This window comes from Limulus polyphemus, unplaced genomic scaffold, assembly GCF_000517525.1.
Source record: "Limulus polyphemus unplaced genomic scaffold, Limulus_polyphemus-2.1.2 Scaffold3, whole genome shotgun sequence".
Taxonomy (NCBI): Eukaryota; Metazoa; Arthropoda; class Merostomata; order Xiphosura; family Limulidae; genus Limulus; species Limulus polyphemus.
The window spans coordinates 2429480-2441667 of record NW_013665613.1 but is presented as its reverse complement, the minus strand read 5'-3'; the positions used below and the strand labels follow the sequence as shown (position 1 = coordinate 2441667).

General features: G+C 32.3%; 1 protein-coding gene across 2 annotated transcripts in view; it reads right to left on the bottom strand.

The window, feature by feature from the left end:
* The window catches only part of LOC106469739 (Down syndrome cell adhesion molecule-like protein 1 homolog), a 127635-nt gene that overhangs the window by 42266 nt on the left and 73181 nt on the right, over positions 1-12188 (bottom strand). For both annotated transcript variants that reach the window (XM_022399900.1, XM_022399950.1), the window contains exon 9: positions 10074-10208. In XM_022399900.1, coding sequence (XP_022255608.1) covers positions 10074-10208 — 135 coding nt within the window. The remainder of the gene's footprint in view (positions 1-10073; positions 10209-12188) is intronic.

The following is a 12188-nucleotide window of genomic DNA, read 5'->3' as shown; positions in this document are numbered from 1 at the left end:
AAGCTACTCGAGGGCTATCAGCGCTAGCAGTTCCTAATTTAAAGGGGAAGGCTATTTTTTACCAACGAATAGTAGGCTTGACTGTCACATTATAATGCCCTCCGGCTGAAAGGGTGAGCGTGTTCGGTAACGGGATTCGAACCCACGACACGCAGGTCGAGTGCTCTTAACCACAAGGCCACGCCAGGCCTCTCCACTTTGAGTCTCGGTCATGTTCTTGCTTCCGATTATTCTTTTGTATTTACTGTAGGAATTAGTTGAAGGCAGAATGTCCGTATTCAGAGATATTCAATAAATATGTTATTATTGTGATGTTAATTAATAGTCTATATCAAGTTTGAACTTAAACGAAATCGATGGAATGGTTAAAACATTTTGCTCTTGAGTTATTGCCAAAAATATAAAGATTGCCCTACATTTCTTTGATCAATCGATTTTATTACTACACTTTACAGCTGTATAATGCTTAAATGTAGGAGGAACGGAGGGGAACGACAATCATTTGTAACGTTGGTTTTTAGTTAGCTTTATTCTTTGTTATTTTTTGTAAAGTGATTGTTAAATCTAATATTGGTTGATGAATGAGATAATTCAATTCCCGGAGTATTTATTTATATGAGATATAATTACTTCTTTAATTATATTTATGGAGTTTACTATATTTTGTTAAGTAGTGCAAATTCTAGCACATCATTTAAAAATACGGGAAAAATTACACATGAGTTACCACGAAAAACGCTACACCACATATACTGAGTTTATGGAGTTTACTATATTTTGTTAAGTAGTGCAAATTCTAGCACTTCATTTAAAAATACGGGAAAAAATTACACATGAGTTACTAAGAAAAACGCTACACCACATATACTGAGTTTAATGTCGGGATAGCAGCGACTAAACCCATGCGTAAGTATATACACATCTTGTGAAACACGTAAAAACGTATTTTGATGCAAATCAAACTTTAATTATAACTTGTAATTATTCTACATGTTTCGGCAATATTTCACTGCCAAAGCTACACATACGACAACATTGTGCAATTTAAACAAGAAAAGGACTATCTCATTACACAGATGGGGAGGACGGAAGATTATTATTTTTTACAGTACTAAATTGTCACACCATAACCTGTATATATTTATTTATTGGTCCATCGTCGCTATTTAATAAAGTGTGTTTTACTTTACTACACACTATTTTATAGATTCTCGAGATTAAGGTCAATTACACTCAATTCGACCACATCCAATGGAATGGAATGACCTTTCCTGGACCTCTTCCTGTGAGGATGTCAAATGAACCTCTTATTGTTGCATATAAAGCCTAGAGTCTTTGTGCTCGTTAAAGCGATATTTTAAACTGTGTTCAGTGTGACCTATTTTAACCACTCGCACTACTATACAGTAATGTGTTGTTTGTCAGTCAGTCAGTAGACACCAAAGTGAAGTCACATAAGGGAAACTTAACGCTGCAATTTGTACTGTCGTGACGTCAGTAAAACGTGCGCATGCCATGAATAACGAGTAGAATTATGCACTCTGTACGCTACAACACAGCATGACATATGAATTTCAAAAGCAAGAAATAAAAATTTTTGTTACTCTTAATTTTGGTTTTATTTACTCTTGAAACAGAACACATTCGGGGATCCAGCGGAAGTACATCTAGTTTTATATATACATATTTATCCAAGATATGTACTTTATCTTTTGTACTAGGATGTATCTTTTTAATATTATTGATTGGGTAAAAAAGGGATGTAATCATGTTTTCTGAAAACGCTCGCAGTTTTGTTCGTCAGGTCTTGTACACAAGGAAGTACAACTATGTTCTTGACTTTCTTATCATATACATTGTATGATGCTATCATAATTATGATTGTTTTTTTATGATGCGTTTTATCATGTCCACCTTTATCCCGCAATATCTCTTATACAACTCTCTTCGATACAACTAGACTCATTTTAACACAATCTTCCTTATAACACGATAAAGTCATGGATCTAACTTTTTCATGATAATCGGTCTTGTTTGGAGTAGAGTAAATAACAATTCAACAAGATTTTGTTTCATGTTTATTTTCAATGATTTTCAAGTTTCATGTTTACTGATTTCATAAATAGGTTTTATGAATTGTTGGCAAAGCACTGATTAGTCCTGGCGTATTACACACTGAATTTTCATTTCTACGGCAAGACAAAATACAACTTATTTTGTTAATGTGTGATTCACAAATTTGCTGAATGCATGAGTTTCAATGAAATTTTTTCACTTTTAGCATTTCTTATGAATACTATTTGCAATAAAAACATGAAAATATCTATCATATAAATTTTAAAAAAGAAGAGCGATTCTCGCGACGCATGAATTTTATGTAACCACCGTGTAATAGAGATCGCGAGGCGGAAGTAAACTTAATAAATAGCTTTATATTAGCGGTTTAACAGCATAAAGAAAAGGAGTTTTCAACACAGGATCAGGTTAAATTGATGACATGTGCCACTTCTATAGGTGATACCAAAACTTTACTTAACCTTCCTTAAAAGCAGTTAATAGGTTCTTATACTGAGATTTTTGTAAACAAAGAGACCACGTCAAATGACACTTGCATATCAGTAGGTTTAAACTGTATGTTCTTAAATTTGTCAACAAATTCCACCAACTTTCTTGTAGTATATTTATTATTACGAAATTATTATTTATAATAACAATAATAATTATTTATTATTACGTAAATACGAAAACCTCTTAGCAAATTGTTTTGCAACATGTTTTACAGAAGTCACTATACAAGGAACAATGGGTTTAAAACTGTTATTTAACATATACGTTTTAGGTAAGACGTAAAAACGTGGCGATTTAGTTAGATATTGTTAAACTTATTTTTTAATAATTTATGAAACTTATTCGTTAGAATTTTCTTGAGAATAATATATGAATCGTTATCTAATAAATCTTCCACACTATATAATCACGTTTCTTTAGCAACGACTCTATGACAAAAATCCGGTACTTTATCAACTCCTTTGCAAATCTTGCGGAATATCAACTGTCGTATTAGGAGTAAAAACGATGTTCGTCAAACCAAAAACTGAAAAGAAGTGGAGGTAATACGATGAATTTATTTTGTAGATGGAGAAATTGTTTATTAAACTGATGAGGTCATGGTGGTATTGTAATACAATATCTATAGCTATTCTCTAAAAGTTAACATAGCGCCATAATAAGTTCTTTGAAACTTCTTTGTGTAAGATGACTGCAGTTTGATACCCTAGAAAGCATTGGAGAAACCTTACAAAGCAATGTGTCAAGAGTTATTTACTGTAGAGGGACAAAGCATGACCAGTTTTGGTTGATCAAAAACTATTTACAGAGAAAAAAATGAGCTGATATTTAATAATAATACTGAAAACAGATGAGATGCAGAACGTTGAAAATAGTGATGACGATGATGAGAACAGGATGCAGAATGTAGAAGAAGAAATTACATGGTGCCATGCACAGCAACGAAACTGATGATGATGAAGAAGAATTCTGGGAAAATTGAAGGAGAAGAAGAAAAACTTAAGTGAGTGGTTACAGATAGACCATTAATGGCCAGACAGCCATGACCAGAGTGGTGATAGGGGTTAACTTCGGGGAAACATAAAAGTACTACGACTATTATAACCATAAAGACAACAACAACAACAACAAAACAGTAAAAGGCACCTAAGATCAAGCTATACATATAGTTTATTCAAACTTTTTCCGGATTTTAGAATCTTCTGTGGAGACTACTTTGTTATCAAAATTACACAACTGGTCCGGTTAACTTATAGATTCGTTGTTAATATCATTATATTTACACTAATTCTATGAGCCTGGGGAGTAACAATTGATTTTAATTAAAGACTATAGCTCCAATTTCTCTTATCTAGTTAAATTAGCGTTAATTGAAAATTTTCGTGACACAATCATATCTCAGGATTCATACCTAATCAAATCATATCTTAGGATTCATACCTAATCAAATTACTAAGCTTACTACTTTTCATTTTTTATGTTAGTTTCAACACTAGTGACTATATTTGTATAGGTACCTTTTTTGGTTGAGCCAGACGACAAAGTGTGTCCTTCAACGCATCTTTTACGACAACTAGCGTATATTGGCACAACTAGTTTTAATTCAATATAAAAATAATCCGAGAATTTTGAAGTTTATCCACATCAATTTTAAACAAGCAGGCAATAATTCTTCTTGAAAAAAACCAAGCTGAAACTGTTGAGAAGTACGAGAAAATATATATATGTGTGTGAAATCAGATACTGGAAACGAATTTGTATCGGGGACTTTAAGTACGAGAAAGATCTTAGACCACATGAAGACTAGAAATATTTGGTACGAAAATTACTGCTGAAGAAGAATTGAAGAGGGGAATGTACAACACAAGAAGCGTTTACACAAAAAAATTCTAAATTTTATGTAACATGAAGAGGAAGAAGGAAATATCTTTATATCAAAATTTCACTAGTAATCTTAAAGTTATTAATAATACTAGCGTAAGTCTTACAGAAGTGGTAAACATAGGTTTACATTTTGTAGTAATTTTGTAGGCGTTACTGGAAATTACATTTTATTTAAAGGCAGATTTGTACGTAAGTTGAATGAAATGCATAAAAACAATGTTTATCATGCACAATGAAACTTTAATTACAGTTGTAACTATTCTGCACGATTAGGCAGAACACACACAACTTAAACCTACTGATGTGTTAATATCATTTGACGTAGCCTCTTTGTTCACTCACGTCCCAGTTATCAATTGCTTTCAGAAAGCACTGGCGCCAATTGTTGGGTGAGTGGATGAAGGATCAGCCACCTCACACAAGACTTGTTTTTTGTTTTTTTGGGAAATGTAAAACGTCTGGTTAATAGGCTATGTTTACAGAAAATTATTAATATTAATATATACAAAGTAAAATTCAAAATGTTCATGTTCTTTTTTGTTCATCATAATCTCCTGGCTCTTACTTAGTTATTATAGTTGATTTATGATCTCAGAAACGTGCAACGTCTTCAACAGTTCATGTATTTTGTAGAAATTAGGGTTCAACTTTGCCCCCTCACCCAAGATTTTGTTGAAATGGCACCACTGCAATAAAGATTAATTATTTGTTTGTTTGTTGCTGTTAAGCACAAAACTACACAATGGGCTATCTGTGCTCTGCCCTCCACGGGTATCGAAACCTGATTTCTAGCATTGTAAGTCCACAGACATACCACTGTGTCACTGGGGACAAAAGATAAATGTCACCTATAAAAGTGACAGATGTCATCACTTTAGCCCGGTCTCATGTTGGAAACTCCTTTTTAAAAGCTATTGATAAGTACTATCAGTATAAAACGGGATTGGCTATGCCCCCCTTTCTCTACCCCCTTTTTTTACCTTTTTTGGACAAATTTGAATATATTACACTTGACAATGCTAATATAAAACCTTATCTTTGGAGCACATAGGTAAATGACACGTACTTGGTATGACGATATCAAGTAGCATAACCGTGCTCACTACTTAAACAGTGTTGAAACTTCCAAACCAATTCAATTCATATATGAAATAGAACAAAATAAATGACCTGGTATAAAAAAACTCTGATGGAAATATCTCCACAATAGTCTATAGGGAACCATACTCGGTATTAATGACGCCACACCTAATTTGTACGTAAACCAGTTGTCTTTTTGTAATGCTTTGTTCGTCTGTGTCGCTGAGCAACAAAATCGTGACCGACCTGATATCGTTTTCTTAAGTATGTGGCGTTTTACGTTTTAGTTTATGCATATACTTAGCTTGACGTAGACAATTCAAAGTTCTTTGAGAGTTTTTAAAACATACATGTTAGAGGTTAGTGAACATAATTCGCGTGTTTTTACTTTTATTATTACTTTTTTGGATAAAACACTTTTTTTTTCTCCCAAACATATATCCATTAGTCTTAACTAATGATGGAACTTGAAATTAATTTTTAGGTTTAAACTTTGTGATAGAACTTTCATCATAAGCCTTAGGTCTATTGGTTTTTGGTGCTTCATTTACTTTCGGCGTTTAAACCGTATTTTTTAGATTATATGACGTAAATAGCAAATACTTTCTGGTAAGTGTGAAATATCGATGAATTTGTGAAATCTTCTACTTACCACAAAGCCACTTGAGTAAGACAACTTCATGAACTAGATAAATCGGGTGTACTTCAAAAATTTCTGCTGGGATGTTATGGGTCAAGGTTTGGGTGATAAGATTATGTTAGTGAGGCCCTGGACTCCTACAGCCTAGAGTTGTTTATTACTACCCGAATAACTGGGGCTACATGCATGGCCTTGCTAAAAATGCTGTATTATAGAGCAATAACTGAAACGCTGAAAAGCTTTTCCAATTTCGTCTAGAATGCTTATTAACATTAGGAATGGCATGTAAAAATTGTTGATATAGTCAAAATGTGGAGAATAAATTAAAAAGTAAAAGAATAATAATTCATATAAGAGTTTGATGTGATTTTCATAATTCTATATAAAAGTTCAGAACTTTGGTGTGATACTACAATTTTTCCGTTGATTAAAAAATATTGTATATAAAAGTCAGTTGTCATTCTCTGTGTGTAACGATCATATGTGAGTCATTTTAATTTTAAGTTTGCACCATTCTTATTGATTTTTTTGAGAGTGTACTTAAAAACTGTTTTTATTTTCCCAATGTGTGGTTGTCTATCTTCTATGATGAAGGGGAAGTGTGGTGACATAGCTCGTTTAAAGAAAGGCGGGATGCCTCGTATTGTTTTTTACAATATTGCAACTCGCCAGTTTTTCACAAGTCAGATAAGGCTAGTATACAATAATGTCCTCCATTTCTCAAGAGCCTGCAGCTTTCCATACCTTTAGAGATAAAACATATGAAATGGACTTAAGGCACGAAATGGATTATATAAAAATATTGGAAAAGATAGGACTTCAAGGTCAATATGATAAAATGTATCACATGAAAAAGATATAACTATAATAACGTTATATAATATATTAAACTGAAGAATGGGTTTGATAAGAAAACCAAAGAACATAGTTACACTACCTTATGTAAAAGGCCTGACGAACAAAATTGCAAGCGTTTTCAGGAAATATGGTTACATATCTATTTTAAATCAGTCATTAAAATTAAAAACTAATTTCCTAGTACAAAATATATATTAGATATCCCAAATGGAAATATATGCGAGTGTAGGTCAAATTAAACATAGTTTAAAATATCGCCTTAACAAACGTAAATATTATATCCGTAACAATTCATTTGCACTATCGCAGAATACGTCCAGGAAACGATCCATTCCGTTCCTTGGAATGAGATGGAATTCTTGAATGAATTAAATACAAAAATGAAATTGAATGTTCGAGAGTTTGTGGAAATATTGTGTATTTAAGTAAACACATTTTGTTAAATAGCGAAGATAGACCAGTAAATAACTATTTACAGTCATGGACTAGTAATTTGAGTATATGTAAAAAGTAATAATCTTCCACCCTTCCCATCCGTGCAACGAAATAGTCCCTCAATGTTGCTGTATGTGTTAAATGTAGGGTGGAGGGAAATTATCTAATTTCTATTTCCAACTACCCAGGGTCTTCAATCCCGAATACCTACCAAGAAAATGACGATGATGTATTAAAAGTCACTCCTGATTATGGCAGTGAAATACAATTAGAAATTGTAATAAATGTTGATTATTAATGACAACATTTTATGTGCTACATTGAACTTGTGCACAGGTTTGTCACTATGTAAATTTCAATTACCATCCATAAGCAGTTTTATTAGTGTAACTCTTTCTAATAACACTGATGCACAACTACCATCATATATACTTTTAATTTTCTAATTTTATCAAGTGTTGTATTGATCCAATGAATTTTAACGTATATTTTAGGATTATGTGTTCGGCTTCATGTATATTTTGATCAAACGCAATGACAGAGATCATTCTTCATATGCTGGTGACGTTTGAAGCGTGTAACATATAGTTGTTTTATTACATCTGAACTCAGTCATTTTGAAAATAAATGCATTATTACGAAAGCCCACATGGAATGATGTACGAATGAGCTACTTAGGAGAAATTCTATAATCCGATGATACTAATCAAGTTTCTGGAGATTAATATGATGAGAGATATTCAGAGTCAATCAGTCAGAAGTATATTTAATTTCCTTATCTTGGAAGCTGAATCATGTGTACCGAGACTGCTGATATAGTCCAGGAGGTATGTAAAAGAATTTGACATAGTTGTACGTTGATGAAATATGTGAAACAAGTTATTAAATAATACCAAATGTTGTAGGTAAGTCCAAAGTCTTGAACATACTTGTAATTCTAACTTATTAAACTTGTTGATGAATTTCTCTTACTTTAGATTTTGTAACTCTTACTGTTTTTATGAGCAGGTGTTACCCAGAGGTTAGCGTGTCAGGACTGCGAATCCAAGGATTCATGGTTCGAGTCTCGTTGCCCCAGAAATACAATAAAAGGTTCGAAGCTATGGATGCGCTGAAAGAATGAAGGTCAAATTCAACTACTCATTCAGACAAGAATAGCTAAAGATTTGACGGTGGGTGCTATTAACTAGCTGCCTTCGCTCTAGTCTATCAGTTCAAAATTAAGGACAGCTATGCGTATGTAGCCTATTGTGCAGCCTTACGATAAAATTCTAAAACAAATAAGACAATATTCATTATGTCCAGTACACATACAAATCATTTTTTCATATTTTAATAGACTAGGTTTGTTAAATGCCAAGAGAATAACACAATAGAAACTGCTGAAACTGTAAGCATTCTAAAGGTATTCAGTGAATATTACCAGAATCTGATCTAGTATTATTCTATAGACTACAAAGTGATTATGTGACATTTAAACTTGAACTGCGACGTTTAAAAAGCGTTATAAAATATAACTCCCTTGAACCAATACCAAAAATGGTCTAGAAACGTGTTTTGATTATTCAAGCAATTTATTTTGCACATTCGTGGTGTTTTGGGAGTATAACTAAAACTGGAATCGTTTTTTGTACACAACAGCACTCTTTTCGGATAAAAGGTAAATATCCACCATTTTGTTCCTGTTGACCTCATTGACCTGAAATTTTTAAAAGATGAAAAGAAACGAACACAATGTTCAGTGGCGAAAACCGTCTACGTGTTCCAGGCAATTTAAAAGTTATTTATATATTTAATTTAATAAGTATGTATTTTAATGAGATACCACTTGAATAATAAATCCGATATTTACTTTTCGTTATTGATCTCGTTAGTCCTCTTTCTCAAGTTGTAGCATTTGTTAACACATTCTTTGGTTTTTATAGTTTTTTTATACTTAAATCTAATGATATGCACTTGGAATAGGAGTTTTAAGAAGAATCTCTAATTTTACTAAATGCAGTTTAAAAAGAAGAATTTGGAAATTTGAGTTCGAAACATTTATTTCAATCTGCTAAATGCTTTCATGCAAAAGAGGTCTTGCACTGACGTCAAAATTTCACATAGACTATAATTTACTCCGACATATTAGACGTTAAGTGCTTACATTCGTCTTGGGTGAAAAATTACAAATCTTCTGATATCGTGCTATCTAGTACAGTATATTGTCTGAGTTATGTGCATAAGTAGAGATATATCGAGAAACTGAGTAGCTGTGAAGTTTCGGGTCCGTATTTTTTGTCAAAGGCGATGTTTACGTCATTCACAGCATTCACATCTTTACCGATTAGTGTACTGATATGGATTGCTGTATTGGTATAAAGGAGTGCTTGACGTTCAATATGGCAGCGTTGAATTGAAAAGAAAGATTTATGACGTCATGTGCAAGACCTCTATGTTTGTTTTCTTATAAAGTTAATACAAAAACAGGAAATAGTAAATAGCAGAATGAATGAAAAAAATCACAAACTAGAAATAAACTGCTGCACAAATAAAATTAATCACATAAAAATAGAATTACTATATATATATCTACCTGTAGAGACATTGAAACATGGCAGCTTCTTACCAGAGAGTTTTTTGTGATATTTTATTAAGTACCGAGAGATGACGCTGTTTCCAGAGTATGGTTCCATCCAAGCCAATGAAATAGTCCTTCCTGTGACGTTGGTGACAGATACATTTGAGGGTGGACCAGGAGCCTCTGACAAGATACTGATATTAATTACTCTGTAGTTCTACATAAACATTTGATATATACCTTTAGAGCTTGTATTACACTTATAAATGCATTTGATGCCTTTTAGCTTTTTTGTTTATTCCACAGGTACGTTAATTAAAGTGGAAAACACTAATGTTGATCATGTTGTTAACTTTAGAAGCAAGTAATATAAAATATTACAAACAAAAGAAATGAGTGAATACGTCTTCTTTTCGATCATAAACCGACTTTATTTTATATCTACAGGAAGTATTGTTCACTTGCAGATTTTCAATCTGAAATTTGTCTAAGAAAAATTAATTATATTGTATTTTGATTTAGAATTGTTTAGTTTTTAGATTTTTTTAGTTTGAGTGCACACAGCGTTCTTTTTCATGATTTATATAAATATATACTTTGTACTTCTGTACTATCTTAGTTTTGTTACGAAACTGAACGTAATTATATTACTTATTGTATTAATTTGTGCTAGAAGCCCATAAAACAACATACTTAATATTCTTATTTTGCAAAACAACATAATTTATTTCTGCGTGTCAGTAAATTGCATAAATAATCTATTTACACTTTTAATTCTATTAACATATTATATCACCGATACACAAAAAAGGCTTCATCCCAGTTGCTTAACAGTAAGTGTGAGGGCCTAAATGTCAGGGTTCGATACCCGAGATGGACACAGCACAGATAGCCTATTATGTAGCTTTATACTTAACAACTAACAAACATAAAAAATAAATTACAGTGTTTGGGGCGTAATATTGAATTAGGGGTTTACAATTTCAATAAAAGCTATAACATGTATCTTTACTCAAATGCTGTTTCGTAGTGAGAAATATGTCATTTAGTAATTGCGAAATGTAACAGACTAGGTGAAAGATTACGTCTAAAATAGTAATGAAATCGTTAAATGTTTGTTTTATTTGGCACGTTTTTCATAGTTTTATTACCGAATAAAATGTTCCTAAGTTATCACGATGCTTACGATGGCAGCGAAAGAAAGCTCCTTAAGCCTGTATACAGACAATACGACACCACATTTGATTTCGATATGTTATCACATTCCTCTTAGTAATTTTGGATTACTGTCACTACATACAACTAAAATTTTAAATACCATTTTGATATCTCAGTTTCAGCCTAAAAGATGTCTTCAAGTAGAGAACGAAAGGCTGTCTGGACCAAAAAATGTAATTAAAATGATTTGCTATTGGAATTCTGATTTCAAATATGGCAATTAACTAAAACATTTGCAGTCAATTCTGGTGTTTCAGTAAACGTAAGGAACCTATTCATTAAATTTAAAAAAAGCACATATTTTCAGCAGTTAAAGCACCTTATTCAGTTAACTGCATTTCTGATTCACTTATATTCTTCATATGTCCATGTGGTACAAGGTAGCACTAGGATTTTTAAATTCGGTCAAGGACAAGATGAATGCAGCTACAACCAAACACATTTAATTTGATGAACAAAAGAAAGAAAATCGAATTCACACAAAGTTCATATGGGAAATTTGAATCACTTGCTCATACCCTTGGTTGGAAGTGTACCAAACTCTCCAATCTTTTGAAGATTGCGCGTCATTCACTTTTTTTTGGTTTAATTTAATTGACGAGACTATAGAGGCTTTAAGCTATACCGATTTCGGGTAAGCGCACATGCACACAGACATACACACAAGGGAGAGAGAAAATTTTATATTGAAAGGGGACAAGTATAATAAATAAGGTCTCAGTACACTTGCGATGCTTTTTTATAATTAAGTTAGTTGAAATGTAGCTTTGAATGATTTTTTTTATACGGACATACATTATATAAAATACAAATGTATAAATTTGATGAACACTTTGTCGCTTTAAATATGATATTATGAACATAATCTACTTTTGATTTCCGAAATTTGTTTTTCTTTTTTTTTACAAGAGTTTGTTTGTTTGTTTTTTGGAATTTCGCGCAAAG